Source organism: Podarcis muralis, chromosome 6, assembly GCF_964188315.1.
Source record: "Podarcis muralis chromosome 6, rPodMur119.hap1.1, whole genome shotgun sequence".
Taxonomy (NCBI): Eukaryota; Metazoa; Chordata; class Lepidosauria; order Squamata; family Lacertidae; genus Podarcis; species Podarcis muralis.
Window position 1 is genome coordinate 77,436,637 of NC_135660.1, and position 20,629 is coordinate 77,457,265.

At 43.3% G+C, this 20,629-nt stretch overlaps 1 protein-coding gene across 1 annotated transcript; it reads left to right on the forward strand.

The window, feature by feature from the left end:
• The first annotated feature begins 11,712 nt into the window (after positions 1 to 11,712).
• On the forward strand, positions 11,713 to 19,329 carry LRIT2 (leucine rich repeat, Ig-like and transmembrane domains 2). Its single transcript, XM_028728467.2, has 3 exons — positions 11,713 to 12,387; positions 12,727 to 13,508; positions 18,530 to 19,329. The coding sequence occupies exons 1-3, from the start codon at positions 12,272 to 12,274 to the stop codon at positions 19,327 to 19,329; spliced, it is 1,698 nt and encodes a 565-aa protein (XP_028584300.2). The 5' UTR covers positions 11,713 to 12,271.
• The last annotated feature ends 1,300 nt before the right edge of the window (positions 19,330 to 20,629 follow it).

A 20,629-nucleotide genomic window follows, 5' to 3' on the forward strand; every position in this document is an offset into this window, starting at 1 on the left:
AACATTGGGAGGGAACCACAATGACTACCCCCTGCCTTAAAGTATCTGTCTGGTTCCAAATCACTCCTGCTCCTAATTCCTGGGTGGTTTCCTGGAAGGAATTTGTGATCAAAGATTAGGGAAGGAAGAAGGATGGATAGTGGGAATGTCCCCCAAGCAGTCTAGGCCTATGGTTCCCTTTGCAAAATAAACCCCATTCCATGAATACATGTACATATATGTCACAATGTTAAATGTATATTATGGTGTGTTGTCTATTCTCAGTTTTGAAGTACATTAAATAATTTAAAACATGGTTTCCTAAATTTATTTTAGGATGCTACACAGAGAAATGGCTTTTGATAATGATAAGGTAAAATTAAATTACTGTCCGGATTCACAGTCATCCTTCTGACCTAAAAGAAGAGCGACTTCAAGGGCTGGGTGTCTCATCATTCTCTATTCTCTTAGAGTGGGAGGAAGACAAAGAGATGCATCTGTTGTTGCTCCACATCAACAAAATACTATTTAGCAGTAATATCTGCTACTGAATCAAGTTTTCTAGCAGCCACCACCTTTGTCTAGCTAAGCAAGATCAGTTGCTGCTAGAGCAGACTACTCATAGGCTTTTTCTTAAAAAAAAAAAAAAAAAAGGTAGCTGGAACTGCTGAATGGGAAGGGTTAAAAAGGAGTGGCAATTGCTCCTCATTATCCTCTGCACCTTCCTATCTACCCCCCCCCCACCCGGAAAGGACAATATGATGAACTGTGCATTGGTCCTGGAAATCCCTCTTCACCTGCTGACAAGTCAGAGTGCTGATCAACAGGACACCCTTCCACTCCTTATAATTCCAAATGAGCTGGACTCTTCCCCATGTGGTGGAGAGAATGTTGTAACAGCTTCAGGCCTTTTAGAAAATACTTTGATTGCCAGATCACAAAGTCAAAACCCACCAACAATTGTATTGATCTAATCAGATACAAAAAAGCTATACAAACAAGTGACACTTATTCCTAGTGGGGATGGGGGTGAATGATGGTATTTTATTTCACTTTTTTTAGTGTTTGGTCCTCAAGGAGATTGACCAGATGATAAGATGACCTAAAATCTCTGACTTGTCTATGGCAAATGTTTAATAAAGTATTTCCAAAACATATCACACCTCTTGCCCCGACATGCACCAGCTGCTAAGTTTGTTGAAAGATCGCCAAGATGATGGGTGGCTTTCATGTTGTGCTGTGTCTTCTAAAAAAGTTGTCTGGGTGAATATATCTTGGAGGTGCTTCCTGCATCTCAACTCTGTGCCTAAGATTTTATATAGTCAGGACAATGTATGGCTTTTGGGGGGTAAATGGAGCAAAGCCCGAGTGATGCATTGTTCTGGAACAAGGCCCATGAAGAGAAATGGTGTGGAGTAGATTGAATTACAACTGCTTCATTTTCAGCAAGACTAGGATGTGTAAAATGCAGGCTCTACAGTAGTAAATGTTCAGTCTACAGCAGCTTCATCTCTCTCTCTCTCTCTCTCTCTCACACACACACACACACACACACACCCACCCACCCACACCCACGCACCCACCCACCATCCCCACTGACTCCTGTGGTCCCCCAGAGACAGATTGTATATACTGAGAATCCTGTCATTGTTTAGTCCAGTGTTTCCCAACCTTGGGCCTCCAGCTGTTTTTGAACTACAATTCCCATCATCCCTGACCACTGGTCTTGCTAGCTAGGGATGATGGGAGTTGTAGTCCAAAAACAGCTGGAGGCCCAAGGTTGGGAAACACTGGTTTAGTCAATATTTTGACTGTCTGCCAAATTTTGCAGAAGGCAGCTTTAGTTAAGAGAAAAGGCAAATGAAGGAGCCTCATTAGTTTAGTGCTGAAAGAAAACTGGTGATATGTTCAAAGCCCAGTTATTCAAGAAAAGGTGCTGCATTGCAGAGTATCACCTGTAATTCCAGACTCTGATTGGAGTTTTCAAAAAACCACATACAAATAATCAGCGTTATTCTACTACTAGGCTGACCAGTTCAAACTGTTGCAGTTCCTTCCTACTTCTTACTCTAATGGGTTACAAAATACAGAAACCATCAAGTCTGTCGCTAATGTTGCAACACCATGGTATAAAATAACAGGGAACGGGAAGCATCAAGTGTACACCTCAAATGTTAGAGTGCTGAACTGAGATCTAACAGTGTTTCCCAACCTTGGGCCTCCAGCTGTTTTTGAACTACAATTCCCATCATCCCTGACCACTGGTCTTGCTAGCTAGGGATGGTGGGAGTTGTAGTCCAAAAACAGCTGGAGGCCCAAGGTTGGGAAACACTGATCTAGAAGACCCAGGTTCAAAACCCCACTCAGCCATGAAGCTCACGGGGTGATCTTGGGCCAGTCACGATCTCTCAGCCTACTCTACCTCACAGGCTTGTTGTGAGGATACAATGGGAAGGGGGAGAGTCATGTAAAATGCCTTGAACTGCTTGGAGGAGGGGGGAATCTAAATGTAATAATAAAATAAATGAATACATAAGAGCAGCCCTGCTAGATTGGACCAAAGGCCCAGCTAGTCCAGCGTCCTATTCTTACATTGGCCAACTAGATGCCTATGAGAAGCTTGCAAGCCGGATGCAAGTGGAACAGATGTGGATCTCTAATGTGAACCCAGTTAAAATTGTAATACAGTGGTACCTCAGTTTTTGAGTGTCTCAGAAGCTGAATCCAGTTAAAATTGTAATACAGTGGTACCTCAGTTTTTGAGTGTCTCAGAAGTCGAACGTTTAGGTTTTCGAACGCCGAAAACCTGAAAGTAAAGGCTTCGATTTTCGAACGTGCCTTGGAAGTCAAACAGCTTTCGCTGAGGTACCACTGTATTTTTCTCAATTTCCTCTTTAAATTTGCAGGCCACCCTTTGCGCCTCGGTTTTTGAACGTTTCTGAAGTCAAACGGTCTTCTGGAACGGATTACGTTTGAAAACCAAGGTACCACTGTACACAAAAAGGCATTGATTTTTTAGGAATGTGATTTATGATAAAATTTGAGTTCCATTAAACTTTTTTGATGGGACGCAGTCTTCTAACCCAAATCGAAGCCATTCTCTCTTGCTGTCTCTCAACTGTTCACATGAGATCAACCTTGACACGCAGACCTTCTCAAATAATGAAATTCAAGCTCAACCTTTGAATTTGGAATGATGATTGGAAAATGTGAGATGCTAAATAGGACTATTTTTAAAAATGTAAATTGTGCTATATATTTGGGAGGTGGAAAACAGGAGAAAATTATAATGGAATTCCATTCACTATGCGCAGTGAACTCTTGGAGCTGAATTCATAAGGTGTGTCGGAGTCCACAAGGCAAGATAAAAGACAAAAATGGGAAAGTGACATACACATCCAACCAGCAATCACCTCTAGATAGTTTTTTGTTTGAGAGTGAATTTCATAGGAGAGCTGCACCTGCACTGTTAACCATCAATAGGCTGCAAAGTTGATGGCATGTAGTGTTTAATTCAGCATCAGTACCTTGGACAGCTCACAGAGGAGGCAAGAGCTAAGAAGCAGGGCTGTCCCATTTTCACCTTCAAGCAGCATAAAAACTTCCATCTCTAGCCTAAATATGCATTCCATTGACAGCATAAGAAGCAGCCACCTTGCTGGACAAGGCTACTCCAGCATTTCTATATTTTAAGCATAGATTGTCTGGGAGAATGAAGATCTTCCTTACATGTAGACCTCTGCCTGCTCTTAATGCTTCACCTCCTGTCTTTTTCTAGTGGCACAAGCGCCATCCAGTCCATTTCCACACAATTTAACTATCTCAAGCTGTAGAAGAAGCTGTACTACACATTCAACAGAAGGCTGCTTCATATGTTGCTTGCATGTAAGTCTTGGCTGTGTTGATCCTGGACCAGATCTTTAGTCCCACCTATGGACATCACGATTACTTCCTGCAGCAACTGCAGGGCACACATTAGGATGAGGATCAGGCTATTGCTTTGTCCCACCCCAATCTCCAAGTGGTGAGAGACTCCCAGGGTGCCTGTTGTCCTTTTCCAGGAGGCTGTTTTGGTGCCCGCTTTTTTGGTCCTACTGAGGAGTCTTCTTCATAGTGCTATTCCAGCCAATCAGGGATTACTTTGGTGATGTCACAATGCCAAACAGCTCAACAGAATGAACAGTGCAGCAATGTTACAGGAAGCCAACGTTGCCAGTTCAGAGTAGGGACATTTCTTTCTGTATCACATTGCCCTGACCAGTCTGGCGGGATTAGGGTGGCGGGCACAGCTGCTATTGTAAATGCTGTTGTCTGAGGTGGTTATACAGACGAGTTGTAGGAGGAGCATAAAAAACACAAGAGCCTGTTGGATCAGGCTAATAGCCCATTTAGTTAGACACCCTATTCTCACAGTGGTTGACTAGATGCTTGTGGGAAACCTTCAAGCAGGACCCAAACGCAAGAGCACTATCCCATTTCTGGCTTCTAGCAACTCCCCTATCCAGACAGAGAGAGCCAGTGTGGTGTAGTGGTTAGGAGCGGTAGACTCGTAATCTGGTGAACCGGGTTCGCTTCCCTGCTCCTCCACATGCAGCTGCTGGGTGACCTTGGGCTAGTCACACTTCTCTGAAGTCTCTCAGCCTCACTCACCTCACAGAGTGTTTGTTGTGGGGGAGGAAGGGAAAGGAGAATGTTAGCCGCTTTGAGACTCCTTAGGGTAGTGATAAAGCGGGATATCAAATCCAAACTCCTCCTCCTCCTCCTCCTCCTCCTCCTCCTCCTCCTCCTCTTCCTACTACTACTGTTGTCTATGCTCTGGTAACCTCAAGGTTAGATTATGGTTTGGAAACTTCAGCTAGTGCAGAGTTCAGCGGCCAGGTTGCTCACCAGTTTACACCAATCCTGGTCCGACTGCACTGGCTACCAATTAGTTTCTGGGCCCAATGCAAAGTGCTGGTTTTGACCTACAAAGCCTTAAACAGCTCAGGACCACAATACCTCAAGGACTGCCTCTTCCCATATGAACCAACCCCTCTGAGGCCCTCCTTCGTGTGCTCCCTCCTTGAGAGGTCTGGAGGGTGGCAACACAAGAACAGGCCTTCTCTGCAGTGGCTCCCCATCTGTGAAATGCTCTCCCCAGGGAAGTTTGCTTGGTGCCTTGATTATACACCTTTAGGTGCCAGGCAAAAATGTTCCTTTTTAACCAGGCCTTTGGTTGATCTGATTTACATCCTATGCCCTTTTAAAATGTGGGGGTTTTTGGGGTGGGACTATTGGGTGGTAATTTTTATTATGTATTTTGTAGTTTTATATCTTGATTTTATTCTGTGAACCGCCCTGAGACCCCCAGGTATAGGGCGGTATATAAATTCAGTTAATAATAATAATAATAATAATAATAATAATAATAATAATAATCAGAAGCATTATGGCCTCCAACTGTGGAGGCAGAGCATAGCCATCATGGCTAGTAATAAGTTTGATAGCTATCACCTCTATGAATTTGTCCAATCCTTTTTCAAAGCCATCTAGATTGGGAGCCACCACTGTTTCATATGGGGGCAAGATCACACTTGTACAATAAGAATTATTAGCAAAACTCTGAGATTTTTGGAAAGCGAAAATAACAACGAACCAAAAATAGAGTTAACGCTCGCAACAACTTTTTAAATGTCTGGCTAGGCTTGTCTAAACAAAAATCTTTTCAGCATTTTGATAAGGTAAGCATCCGAGGGGGCAATCTGTTTCGCTGTGTTGAATGCTCGGCTCCGAAGCAAACATAAAAATTACAGAACATTTGGTGAATGTTTGCGATATAATTGTGGTGGGATTGAGCAAATATGATTTCATTTTGAAATATAATTTTCACTTTGAAATGCTCCTCCAGAGCATTATTTTTCTTGCCGCTGTAATTGGACACATGGCCACCAGAGGGCAGATGCAAGCTTAATATCTTATGCTTATTATAGCCTATTGTCTACTTCTGGCGTACTTTCTTTAAGTTGTGTAGCAGTATTCTTGTAACAGTGCGTTCTAGAATATGTCTGCTTATTGTGTTGAGTGATTCCTTTACATAGTATATATATTGTTTATTAAATTTTCTAATTTACATTTCAAAACATTCATTTAAACAACCTTAAATCAATGACTTCCCTCCTTATCTTTCCGTGGTTCATTTTGCATACCGTACATCCCTGCATATTTTACATGAATTAAACCATTCAGAAACCCATTGTTACATCCATCAAAACTTATTTACACTCTTGAATTTATCTTAATGCTACCAGCATTTTGAAATGAACACTCATGTATTCAGTAAACATTTTCCAGTCTTCTTTAAACGTGCATTCTTCTTGTTCTCTTATTCTATATGTTAAATATGCAAGCTGAGCATATCCCATCAGTTTAAGTTGCCATTCTTCACTCGTTTTCCATTTTTGGGCTAACAAAAACATGGGCCGCAGTAGTGGCACATATACACACGCACACACCTCTGAATTATCCCTCTGAATTATCCCCAACAAAAAGGACTTTTTTTTTTTGAAAGGTACTTTTAAACTTATTTTTCAATTCATTATATATCATTTCCCAATATTCTTTTACCCTTTTACAAGTCCATCACATATGATAAAACGTACGCTCAACCTCATTACATCTCCAACGCTTATCTGATTTGGACGTAAACATTTTAGCAAGTCTACTTGGAATTAAGTACCATCAATAAATCATTTTCAGGTAGTTTTCCTTCAAAGAATAACATGCAGTGAACTTCAAATCGCTCTTTCAAAGTTTCCCCCAGAGATTCAAATCTATATTATGTCCTATATCTATTGCCCAATGTGTCATAGAAGCTTTAACAAGCTCATCTTTTGTTTCCCAATCTAACAGTCCATTTTCGTGATTCCTAGGCTTGGAGAGATGACAGATGCGAGATCTATATGTTGGCCTATATTCTATATCTTATCTTTTCGTTGGTCTTGTTTCATGGGATACAAATGTCTGATGCAGCAGCACTACACATACCTTGCGGCAGTGTGTTTCCTGACACCTCTGCGGTTGCTCCCTAAAGTCGTCCGTCCCCACAGACACCTCAGAGATCTTGGTTAGCAGTCATGCAAACACCACACCTATCAAGGCAACCTTACTGTCCCTGGGAGGAAAAAGCCGCAGCAGCCACAACAGCCACTGGCAATTTTGAAGACCCTCACAAGTCATGATGTCACTTGCATGCATCATTACACTAAGCAACAGGCAATGACATCACAAACGCAGAGCTTACCTCACATAGCCCACTCCCCCAAGGGGACAACAGTATCCTTCCTTTGTTGGCCCCTCTTAGCTCTGTCCCCATTGCTGAGTGGTGAGGAAGGTGACTTGTGGAACTGGGGTGCAAAAATCAAACCTAAACATTGTCCCTTGAGAGGATGGTTCAAGCCTACCATTTCCTCTTGCCAAATCGACACAATGCAGTGTCTCTAGAAACTGAGGCCACCAGGAACAGCAGACAGATCCAATTTTTATTTCAGTGGTGTCTTTGAGGGCAGTGGAGCATGGCTGCCATTCATATCTATGGGGGAAACTGAGGGGTGCTCTTGAGAACAGTGGGGCAAAACACCTGTAATGAACCGGCCCCATATTCTGTGATGAATTGATTTCTGCAATGAACCTGCCCTGACCATTTTTGCTGATCTGGTAATGATTCCCCCCCCTTTTTAATCCCTCCCCCTGTTCTGATATGGTTTCAAATACAGTAGCTGGCTTTTCTTGATGATGTGCTATTATGTTTTATATGTTTTATATAGTCATGCTGGCCATATGACCCGGAAAGCTGTCTGTGGACAAATGCCGGTTCCCTCGGCCTGAAAGCGAGATGAGCGCCACACCCTATAGTCGCCTTTGACTGGATTTAACTGTCCAGAAGAGCAGCAGAAGAAGAAGAGTTTGAATTTGATATCCCACTTTATCAATACCCTAAGGAGTCTCAAAGCGGCTAACAATTTCCTTTCCCTTCCTCCCCCACAACAAACACCCTGTGAGGTGAGTGAGGCTGAGAGATTTCAGAGAAGTGTGACTAGCCCAAGGTCACCCAGCAGCTGCATGTGGAGGAGCGGGTGTGCTGGTTCTGGAGGGGGGGGTGTTACCATGCGGCGTGGTCTAAGTCCAGTCCTAGGTCGAGGGTAAGGAGGCTGTCTGTCAGGGGCGAAGCAAGGTCCAAAGTGAGGAGTCGGGCGTGGTGAGGAACTCAGGAGAGCAGGTCAGGGTGCTGGCAAGAACAGGTTACCAACGATGTTGCTCCCGCAACCTGGGACTGGGGCTGGCTGGCTTTTATCTCCCCTGAGGCATAGGGCGGCCCTGGTCTACAGGTGCCTCGCCTCCCCTGGCCTGGAGGCGAGCACTCCTCCTGAGAGAACTTAGTTCCCTCCGCCTCTCTGCCCTAAGCCTCTGCAGTTCAGGAGAGGCTGGAGGGTTACTGGACCCAGAGGCAACCTCACCTTCCCCTGACAGGGCTTGGAGAGGAGCACCTGCAGGCAATGGGTCCTCGATCACCTCTGGAGACAGAGCGGATTCAGCTGGTGTCTGCTCCTGAGGATCCGGCACAGGTGAGGGCCCTTCAGATTCAGGCCCCTGCCCCGGCTCAGCCGGCCCTGGAGGTGGAGACTCCTGTGCAGGCTGGGATTCCTCAGGTTCAGCCTCTGAATCAGATTCCCAGGCCATCACAGCGGGGAAGCGAACCCAGTTCACCAGATTACGAGTCTACCACTCTTAAGCACTACACCACACTGGCTTTACCTTTACCTTTATGTTTTATATGTAAACCACTTTGATGAGACATCCCAGAAGTGAAAAGTGATATAGAAACTCTCCAAATAGTTAATAAAAAAATACAAGCTTCACTTTTCCATAGGACAGCCACAGTGTCAAAACCAACATTTTGCGGCGAGAAGTACTGCAGATCTAAAGGGAGAGAAAAAGCAGGCTCCCTATAACAGCTTAGTCAATGCAGGGACTTCCCACTCAAAGGAAATACTGTCATGGTTAGGATGACTGTATGGAGGTTTATACACAGCACTGATCCAGTCTGAGTAAATAGGATTCCAACTGAGGTTACTTATCCCATTCCCGCCCCTCCCTGCTTGCACCCTTTCCATCATCACCCATTTTGACCTTCATTGACATTGCAATGTTTTAGTAATGTCATGGGGCACAGCATGACAGCAGCATCACAATGTCAGATTATGGCATGCTAGGGGACTTAGTAGTGACCCTGCCTTGTCCAGCCGGCATAACAGAAGGATAGGCTCATTCTGTAAAAACAGCCAGTAATTAAATCGCTTATTTGGGAGCAACACTGAGCACACAGCCTGATGGGCTTTGTTATAATTAGCTAATGACACATAGAACCAAATATGCAAAGCAGGTATCTTGGGGACTCTCTTTATACAACAGAACTTTTCCAGAATATGTCTGCTATGTTGACTATGTCCATTTCCTCCCGGGGATTCAAAGGCTCCTCTCTCTCTCTCTCTCTCTCTCTCTCTCTCTCTCTCTCTCTCTCTCTCTCTCCAAACCAAGTAGGACAAAGATGTTTATAGACCAAATCTGTCACCTAGGTAGCTATAAATACTTTTCTATCCTAGTCTTCTAAGGTGATGGGTTAAGCAGGTTCAGGCTAATCTCTGTTTTCAGCTAGGCTTCATGGGGATGAGACTAATCATTTTTCCATCAACATAGTGTTCTCTGAAAACACTAATACCAACTACTGACACTAGATGTCACCAAAAGAACGGATCATTCCCCACTCCAAAAGGTGCTGGCTCTTTGTTGTTGACACATTTTCATGCAGGTGAAGGCTAATACCTGTTTTCGACCTAGCTTCCTAAGGATTGTTGTTCCATCAGCAGGGTTTCTGCCTTTGCTCCTTGCTTATGACATATCTAGGTTTTTATTGTTTTATTTTTGTTACTGTTCATATTTATGCTCTCTTACTTAAGCCATATTTATGCTACATCTGGGTTACAATTTGTGAGAGCTTGCCGAAAACTACGAAACTAGCACTAGATGTTGCCAAAGGAATACAGATTTCTCATTTCAAAATGTTTCAGCCCTGTGTCGATGTTTTTTAAGTGCAATATCACTTTTGGTGATCTCCATCGAACCAAGTAAAGAGTAGCATCTAAGCATTTAGTTTGGGGTTTTCATTGCAGAGCAAAAAGCTGATGGGTCCCCCTCTCCCCTGTTAACACCAGCGAACAATTATATATAGGAATAGGCTAATGGGAGTACCTTGGTCTTTGCCCAACGACTTAGGCACCAAATTTTAAGAGATATTTCATTCGTAATAGTGGGCCCCATGCAGGTGGCTTGTGAGAACATTGCAGCCATGGCTGTCTTTGTTGGGATACTGCCAGGGAGATGGAGGCATCAGGCAGGCCTCCAGTTGTCTCCGGACGATCACCGATCGCCCGTGGAACAGCATCAGTCAATTAGCGACACAAGCCTCAGAGACATTCCAAGACCTGTGCACACCCTTTCAGCAGTCTCCACAACGAAAGATGCGGACAGGAGATCATATTTACAGCTTTATTCAACGTAGTTCAGAACAAAGGAAAACATGACTGCTTGTCTCCGTGTCCAGGAAAAAAACCAGAAACAAAAGTTATATACAAAACGGAAGTTCCCAGCAGACAGTGCTGGGAGTAAACAGGCATGTGATACACAACAATCATGCCTGACCCTTTAAGGTGGAACGGAACTATATCCTAACAGTCTTGTACAGGAATTACCGTTTGTGTGAACCACCAACATGGGTGTCGTGTATGTTTCACTTGAGATTTCAGTGGTGAAGATGCTTGTTTGTACAGATGGGTGGTGCTGTGGTTTAAACCACTGAGCCTCTGGGCTTGCTGATCAGAAGGTCAGCGGTTCGGATCCATGAGACAGCATGAGCTCCCATTGCTCTGTCCCAGCTCCTGCCAACCTAGTTTTTCGAAAGCATGCCAGTGCAAGTAGACAAATAGGTACCGCTCCAGTGGGAAGGTAAATGGCGTTTCCATGCACTCCATCACAGTGTCCCGTTGCACCAGAAGCAGTTTAGTCATGCAGCCCACATGGTCTGGAAAGCTGTCTGTGGACATATGCCGGCTCCCTTGGCTTGAAAGCAAGATGAGCGCCACAACCCCATAGTCACCTTTGACTGGACTTAACCATCCAGGGGTCCTTTATCTTTTTACAGACGGTGGATCCATGCACACATGACTAAGCCAGCATCAGCCCTCCATAATGACATGTGGGCATAATGTCATAGGTGAACTGTTGCTTTGCTCCACCTTTTATCAATCTCACAGGCCCCTTTAGATGAAAATTGTGAGACTACCCCCGGTGTCACTGAACTCTCCCACTCCATTTGATGTTTACCAATTTCTTGTGTAGAAGATCTAGTGACTTTAGAGGTTTATTTTCTATCGTGTCATTTACACCTGGGATGTGTTATTTTCTTTTGAGTCTTTTAGGTAATTTTGGGTCATTTAGATTGTTTTCTGCTGTGTTGTTTACACCTGGGGTGTGTTGCATTTCCAGAGATGGTATAGCAGAGTCAGTGAAGCAATGTGGCTATGAGCTAGAAAGCCCCTTGTTTAAACCTCACCTTAGTCTTATACTCCCCCCCCCCCAAGAAGCCTATATATGTTCTTCCCTGGTCTCTTATCACAGGCATGTGAAGATCTCCCCCCCCCCCCCAGGTATTTGGGAATTAGATTGAGATTCCATTTTTATTTTCTTTTATGACATTCTAATTTTTTTGGGGGGGAGGGGGGTAATTAATGACATTTTCAGTGCTATTTTTCTAGCAATGGTGCCCCCCTGAGAGGTTCCGGAACTGAGTTTTGTTGAGTTTCGGTTGAAAAACAGGCCTGTTTATTCTTATATTGGGAACTTGTGTCATGTTGAAAGCTGGTCTCTAAACAGTTTAGAGTTAACCTATCACTTAACCATGGGCTTCCTGGCTGAATGTCCACTGCAGTTTCCTTTGCCGTATTCTATATTCTCACTTCATCCATTGAATTAAATATAACTATTACTTAGGGACAGATTCATAGCTACCAAACAGAGCAGTTACTTCTTGGTACAGTGATGTTTGGAAAAAAAAACATGTGCAAAAATCCATAGGATCCCACCAGGTCTTCAGAAGCAGCTATCCCTGCGTCAAAGAAGATTACTCCTAATAGGATTTGCTACTTGGAGGCTGTTGTTCTGTTTGTTGCAAAACCTGCACAGTGTTTACTTCAGGAAGAATATGGATCTCATCTGTCATGCATGTCTTCTTCTGCTGCTGCTTTTCTCTTATGGGACAAACCCAACAATTTCATCTTGTGTCACAGGATGCACCTGTTCCAACGATAGCTTTGGAAGGTAAGAAACATTGGTAGGACTATAGAGGAACTTGGGAACAACAAGTAGTGGCTGAATTGTGCCCAATATTGCTAGTACTTTTTTAAAAATTCTGTTTAGTTTCAAGTTCATTTTTAGGGCATGATTAGTTTTCTGAAATAGTAAGTCTTTGGATATGATGCTATGTACTTTAATGATGTTAATGTACTTTTGTTTGGGTGTTAAAATGAGAAAGATGGAAATGAAGCAAGTGCATTCTTAACAGTGTCATAAAAACAGAAACTTTCACTTTGCTGTCATTCCATGTAATGGATTAAAACCAACTAAGCGATATGTTAACTTTGGTGATTTGCTTTCCAGGAGTTTGCTCTGCATGTCGACATCATTGAGAAAGATCCCTGGGGGCATCCCTGAAGATATAAAAAAAATTAGAATAGAAAATTCTCACCTAACAGAATTGCCTCGTGGGTCATTCTCTAATGTCAGTGCCTTGGAATATCTTTGGCTTAATTTCAATAACATCACGGTCATGCATCTGAAAAGCCTCGAGTACCTGACGGATTTGACTGAGCTGAGATTGCAGGGGAACAAGCTGACTTCAGTACCATGGACAGCGTTCCAAGACACGCCGGCTTTGAAAATACTGGATCTAAAGCACAACAGGCTCGATGTCCTTCCAGAACATGCCCTCCGCTATCTGCCTAGCCTGACCTATTTAGACATCTCTTCCAATCAGCTTACTGTCATCTCCAAGGATGTTTTCTATAACTGGCCTGTGTACCAAAAAACCCAGCAGCTGGAGAAGAAGCTAGATACTATTTCCAACGCGGTCTTGGCTTTGCACGACAACCCATGGATATGTGACTGTCGCCTGCGAGGGTTTGTCCAGTTTATCAAATCTATTAGCCCACCCATCATTCTGATGAATTCTTACTTAACTTGTTCAAGCCCCAAATTCAGAGCAGGAAAGTACTTTCATGAAGTGGAGCTGAATAACTGCATGAAGCCGTTGGTATCACCCTCTGAGCCAAATCCCACTGTATATGTTGGGCTGAATGTGACCTTGACCTGTCTGGTGCAGGCCAGCCCTTCCCCAGCAATCTGGTGGACCTATATGTTAAAGCACCTACGAGGATTTAATGGTAAGCATTACTCCAAGGAAAGTTATATTCATTTGCCTCTGAACTTCTAGTCAGGAGCTGACCGCAAACCAGTTAAGCTGAGTTAGCCCACTGGATTCAATGAGACTAAACTGCCTTATTCACTTTTTTTGCGAATGGGCTGCCACTTACCAAATAGAAAAGGTGGGTGAAACGTGGACAACCATTGTGTTATATTATATGAGTAAAGCCAGTCAGATTCTGCTATTGTTAAAAAATCATGTTGATTTAGGAGGGCTGAAGTATTAGATACCTTCACCACCAGTCTCTTCTCTGCCTATTATGTCCATATTCCACCTTTCCTCCAAGAAGCTCAGGGTAGCATGCATTGTCCCCTCCCTCCATTTTGTTCTTACAACATTTCTGTGACATTAACTGGCAAAGGGATAGCAACTGCACAAGATCACCCAATGAGGTTCATGGTTGAGTGTGGCTTTTATCCTGGGTCTTCTCAGTCCTGTTTGATACAACCAACTGCACCACGATGGCTCCCCTCTATATGAGCAGGAGACTGATGAAACAAGCATAGTTTTGTTTTAGACGTACAGAAATCTCTCTCTGTGTCATCAAGAGAAATATGATTTCAGATGGAGTATTATCATTTGATTTCGGTTTTGTATGCCCTGTCTTCAGTTGGCTATATTATTGAAATTTTATCATTGTTTACTTGTTTCTCTGATTCCATAATATTTTTTTTTTGGGGGGGAGGGTGGAATTAAAACAAAAACAAACATACTATGCCTGGATGGATATCCTGAGCTTCCTGGATGTTCACATTTATTATGACTTGCTTAAAAATACCATCCTTTGGGTATGAAACCCGTACCACGCTGACTTAGGGAAGGAGCATAACTCAGAGGCTGATCACATTCTTTGAATGTAGAAAGTCCCAGATTTAATCCTTGGAAATTCTAAGCTAAAAGGATCAGGTACCCAATGATCCCTGCCTGAGATCTGAGAGAGCCACTTACTAGTAAGACTATAATGGGGTAGATGGGTGAATAGTCAGACCGGATATAAAATAGCACTCTATGTTCCTTAGAGTACATCAAATGATTTTAATTGGACTTCTCCAGTGTCAATGAATTGCTGAAAATAGCTGAATATATCCATCATATGCCATGTGCTCTCTCACATTTTCTTTGAAACATCTTAATGAGATTGCCAAGTCTACTCATATTTCCCTTCTTCCAGACCCCTCCTCACATCCTCAGGGTTGACCCATCACTGGAGTGCCATTTTGTAACAATGACTGCTCTATATCTAGTATGGCTTGCTTCATTAGTAATACTTTGTTTATTAATTACTTTATACATTGGCCATGGTATAGCATCCAATTGAAACAAATTGATTTGTGGGCTTTGAGGATAATCCGGCACAAATTAGCCACAACTGCATTCAGCTAAAATCAAGGGAAGCTAAATTATTTTCTTTTCCTTCCTTCCCTCTTTATCTTTCTCTCTCCCCCTCCCTTTGATTTCTTACCTGTGCTTTCCTCTAATGTCCTGGGATGACTTACATAAGCTAAAAAACAATCACGAAATAGTAAATATAACCCGCAAACCATAAAACAACAGCGGCAATGCATGAGATACAACTAATGATACAATTTACACGACGACAAAATACTTCAGTTACAAAAGGAGAGGTGAAAGATGTAAAGTGTGCCCCTATGGGAGGGAGATTCCACAGTTTTGAGGACACTTCAGAGAAGGCCCTGTCACGAGTCACCACCCTCACACCACAGAGGGTTTCATTAGTCACAATGAAGCCCCTTTCCATTGTTTTTGATAAGAAATAGTTGTCAGCAATTTTTTGCTGGACTGTGACTCTTTAAAGCATATTTGATCCTGAAGCTTTTCAGACATCCATTTACTGCTTATGCATATCTGAATGGTGTATAAAATGAAGGCAAGAGTTAACAATATCATTTGAATCCCTGCTGCTTGTGCCAACCATGGCTGAAGTTGGCAGAGCAGGGCAGTAAAATGGGTGATTCTTGTTGTCCCACTTCCAGGCTGCCGCAGAAGAGGGTCCTGGGTTGCCCTATTGCCGGTAGCTGCACTGGCTTAGGATACAGCAGATGCTTGGCTGGCATCCTTCTTTCCCACAAAGTGACCCCATTTGAGGAGTTTATGCTGGCTACCACAGGCGAGCATATAGCCAACCAATTGGTAGCATGTGTTGCCAGCAGAAACAGTAGGGACCTCCCTAGCAGCAAGGGCCCCCAACAGCAAAGCCTTGTAGAGCTGAGTGGAACCAAGCGGAAGGAATCCTTTGCCACATCCTGACCCCCTCCAAGCCATAAACTGGGGGTGAGGATTGCTACAGCCATGTTAGAATTTTGCAGTCTTACTGTATTGGCTAAATTGCATGCAGCTTTCTTAAACTGATTCCTACAGGGCTGGAATTTTCCTAGGCTGGACTCAGCCTTGAAGTAAATTATTCTAGACAGTTGAAATGAAATTGCTTCAGCTAGTTTCTGAGTATATATATATATATATATATATATATATATATATATATATATCCATTCCCATAGGTCTTAATTGCTTCTTTTGCAGTTCACCTGAATGGTTGTAGCTAGAAACAGTGACCTTGATTTGATTCATAGACCTTATGGAGAGGAAAGGAAAGTCTCAAGAGCACAGTAAAAGAGTTCCATATTATTCTGGCATTTTGGGGTCAGTTGCCAACCAGTATGGATGACTGCTGCTCTGTTAACTTAAAAATCCTGAATGACACTCGACACTTCATAATTTTTGAAGTTAGGGTTTGCCACTGCGTAGCTACCTTCAGTCAAGACCTGCCATGTCACATCTGAGAGTTCTACGACCACTGGATAAATCCATGTTCTTCATAACAAGTGCTCTTGGGTCTCCATGGTGTATGATGATAATGTGCACTAAATAAGTGTAGGGGTATCTGAGGCCTTCTTCATCCTGTGCCCTTTGATGGCACCTTCTCCGCCATCGTCTCATCTCTCGGTAACGAATATGATGAGGTCTAGTGGTGATTGTAGTGAGGGTCCCATCTTGCTCAGGAGGTCCTCAGAGAATAACAGGATCAGAATTCCAGAGTCCACAATCAGGCAAGACTGTTTTGAGGCTAACCAAAATAAGGAGCAAGTTTCTGGGTTTCCCAGAACTCTTCATCGAAAGCTTGCACACCCTTCTGACATTTTTCATGGCATTGCCCTAATATGGAATTTGCTGCTCTTCTTATGGGCCAACACAGCTGCCTTTCAACATGGGAAGGTTTAGAATTGTCGTTAATATATTGTCTAGTATGATACCTTTCAAAGATGAGTTTGGAGGTTCTTTTCAGGCAAGAAGACCTGAGGTCATTGTGAGAGAAGTGACAAGAAGGGCAGTGAAATTTCTGGGGAAGACTTTCCAAAAAAGCAAACCTTCTGGGAGATTAGTTTGGTGATATTTGCATACTTCCTTTTCCTCCAAAGTAGCATGTGTGGGACTTCCCTGTTTTATCCTTCACATAGTGTGAGGATAAAGTTTCCCACTTGATCCCCACAACAGAAGTCTTTTAGGCTGGGGGTTTTATTTAAAAATAAATAAAAAGAAAACATTTTATTGAGTGTTGCTGGAAGCAGTAACATGCAAGCCCAACCGTGGGACACAGGTGAGGTAGCATGGGACAGAGAATCTGAAGGATCCATCAACCATGGGAGAAGGGATAAGGGAAGAATAACTACTTCCACCCACGGGGTTGTATCCACACTCCTGTTACCTGAGCAGAATAGGATCGGCTCATGCAATAGGACTTCCCCTGCCTCGCCTTCCTCTTACAGCCCTCCACATACCCTGAAAATATTCTGCAGAATATTGAAGGGCTATGTGGGGGAAGGAGTGAAAGGGAAATTCCATGAGCAGGTCTACTTGCACAGTGTGGGATTTCACCCATTATCTGCATTTACAGCAAAACAATTGATTTTATGCTGCTAAATTCTACCGAGTAAAATTAATGGACCTACATCAGTTATGTTCACTAATTCTAAGGCAGAGCTTTCCAAACTGTGTGTTGCAACACATTTGTCTGTTGGCTGCAGTGAGTGGGTGTCACACAAAGGCTCCCTGCACCCCTCCAGGGCCTGGAATGGGGTTAGTTTAACCACCATTTTGCTAGTAAAACTGAATGACTGCGTTGCAAAATGATGCGTGTCTAAAAAGTGTGTACCCAACATGAAAAGTTTGGAAAGTTCTGCTCTAATGGGTTACTCTGAGTATGACTTGCATTAAATACAATACTTTTATTATGATGACAGCAACCAGCATCATCATAAGTTATAGGATATGTTGAACCCTAGAGAGATTAAAAAGGAAATGGCTGGCATAAGCAGAGATATAGTAAGTCCTAATCCAATATCGCTGAGGGAACTTCATGAATGAGCATGGACCTGAGCCCAGGTCTCCCCAGTCCAGATTCAGTACTTTAAGTGTATCACACCTGCTCTCCTAATTTGGTAAACCATTTAAGGAACGTCAAGCCCTTAATGGCCTCAGCCCAGTATACTTGAAGGAGCGTCTCCACCCCCATCGTTCTGCCCGGACACTGACGTCCAGCTCTGAAGGCCTTCTGGTGGTTCCCTCACTGTGAGAAGTGAGGTTACAGGGAACCAGGCAGAGGGCCTTCTTAGTGGTGGTGCCCACCCTGTGGAACGCCCTCCCATCAGATGTCAAGGAAATAAACAACTATCTGATTTTTAGAAGACACCTGAAGGCAACCCTGTTTAGGGATGTTTTTAATGTTTGATGTTTTAACGTGTTTTTAATATTCTGTTGGGAGCCGACCAGAGTGGCTAGGGAAACCCAGCCAGATGGGCAGGGTATAAATAAATAAATAATAATAACTGAAACCATTGCAATTTTCAAGGAATTTTTGCACATCTCTATGTTGTTCTGAGGCTTGGATCATGCTGTTAAAACATCAGGGGGAATGCCGGTACAACTAACATGTGTGTCCTTGTTCTCCTTCCCCCTCCCTAGCATCCACCACCCATATTAGTGAAGACAGAATTAAGTCAGAATTGATTATTCCTTCCGCCCACCTTGTGGATGAAGGCAATTACACGTGCACAGCTGCTAACTTCCTTGGCAACACCTCAGCCACAATGATGCTGAAAGTTCAAGCTCCAAGGGCGGCGGCCTCCTCCTTCTCTTCCTCAGTCTCAGGTGAGAATTCATATATCGATGTGAGGATTGCCAAGCAGACGGTCTATGGGATCACTTTGGAGTGGTACAGCTTGACAGAGAATCCAGGGGAAGCCTGGTATACCCTCCATTTTGGGAAGTATGATGACTCTAAGAAAGACATGATATACATTGGCCCCGGCATCAATAGCTACTCTGTCAACGACCTTCTCCCTGCCACCAAGTATGAAGTGTGTGTTACTCTGAGGAACCAGATGCCTCAAAAGGGGCAGTGCATTGTGTTTGTTACAGGAAGTGACATCAGCGAGCTGGAGCAGCGGGAGAAGCTCATCCATATCATCATCATTGTATGTGCCATGGTGCTCGCAGTCCCTGCTGGGATGTACGCATGTACCACCGAGACCAGGTTTAATTGCATGGAGAAATGTGCCGACTTCTGCCGCCAGAGCAGGAAAGGGCAAAATCTTCGGGCGGTCAATAAAGAGAACACGTTTGACAGTTTGCCAACAGGCAGTGAAGAGGGGCTGTGCCACCGAGACTCCAGTGACGACAAGAAAAAGCTGAAGGCTTGCGAGGACAAGGAGAAGGCCAACAAGCAGAAACCCGAGCACAGAAATAGCGCTGATCTCTATTAGCCGATCTCCAAGCACAATCCCATGTTAGATAAGAGAAAGGTAAATATAGAAAGACTGGTGGAAATATCTCACACATGTGGACAGTAGGTTTTCATGATACATCAGTGTCAACAGGTGACAAGCGTACACAACAGAACTTCTGAGGCCACCAAAAACCTACAGCGGTTGAAGTTGTTGGAAGGCAAGAGAGGAACGTGCAGGGTCATCATTTTAGCAGGAACGCTATGCCTCTGTCAGCCTTCTAGCTGTGATTTATGGTTAACAATGCAGGGGATGGATGGAATTGCATTACTTGTTGAACGAGCATAGAGTATGATCTATCAATATACAACCAGAGGGTTTTTCTAGAGGCATATCTGTAATTTAGATTACTGAATTGTTTTAGGACATCCCCACACCTTTCCTTCCCATTGTAGCTGCTGGTGATGGGTTTTTTAAAATAAATAAATAAATAAATAAATAAATAAATAAATAAATAAATAAATAAGGCAAGTTCAGAAATAGGACCTTAGCAACAGCACTGGTCAGACCAGGAGAGTTTGTCCAAGTGCATTTAAAAGGTGCAAAAGGTGGTGGAGATTTCTGATTCAGATTAAGAACTCTTCTGCACAAGAATAATTCAGAAAGACTGAAGCTGTTAAAGAAATTGAAACAAAATGGTTTTCTTAAAATACACTGTTTGTTTGTTTTAAAATCACGCCAGTCCAAATCCAGCTTCAGTTGTGTGTAACGACTATTGGTTTCAGAAGTAAACATGCATCTCTACCAGCATGAAAAAAACATTAAAGAGCATTTAAAGCACATCCATAACAGCGTTTACCCTTAACTGAGCTACAGTTCCTAACACAATACAGTTATCATGCTTGTTTGGGGCAGGGATCTGCTTTCAATGTCTGGTATGTATGCAGCTTTGGTTAGATCCAGCAGCCTCCTCCTAGGTTCTTGTAGATCTCTCTTACTGGTTAAAGTCAGCCATAACTTTAGATTTAACTTTATTGTCGCCTTCTAGTGAGCGTGCAGTAGTAATTTTTATCAGCAGCACAAAAAGTTAGTGGTGTCTTAGTTAATGGTGAAATTATATAACAGAGCTTATCGTACAGAAACCCTATTTGCTGCTAAAATGAAGTGATACTTAAAAGTACAACCAGCCACACAAGGTACACACTGATCACAACAAGGATTCTTAGTTGTCTCCACAGACCAAAATCCAATGTCCACGGAGAAAACATGCCAGTTTCAGGTTTCCCTCCCCTGGTAGTGGGGGGGGGGAGGGAAGACTGGGTGGGGGGAGAATCTTTAA

Coding starts and splice junctions, on each gene's coding strand:
- LRIT2 (XM_028728467.2), top strand. CDS start 12,272: ATGGATCTCATCTGTCATGCATGTCTTCTTCTGCTGCTGCTTTTCTCT. Junction 12,388..12,726: donor TCCAACGATAGCTTTGGAAG/GTAAGAAACATT, acceptor TTTGCTTTCCAG/GAGTTTGCTCTGCATGTCGA. Junction 13,509..18,529: donor GCACCTACGAGGATTTAATG/GTAAGCATTACT, acceptor CCCCCTCCCTAG/CATCCACCACCCATATTAGT.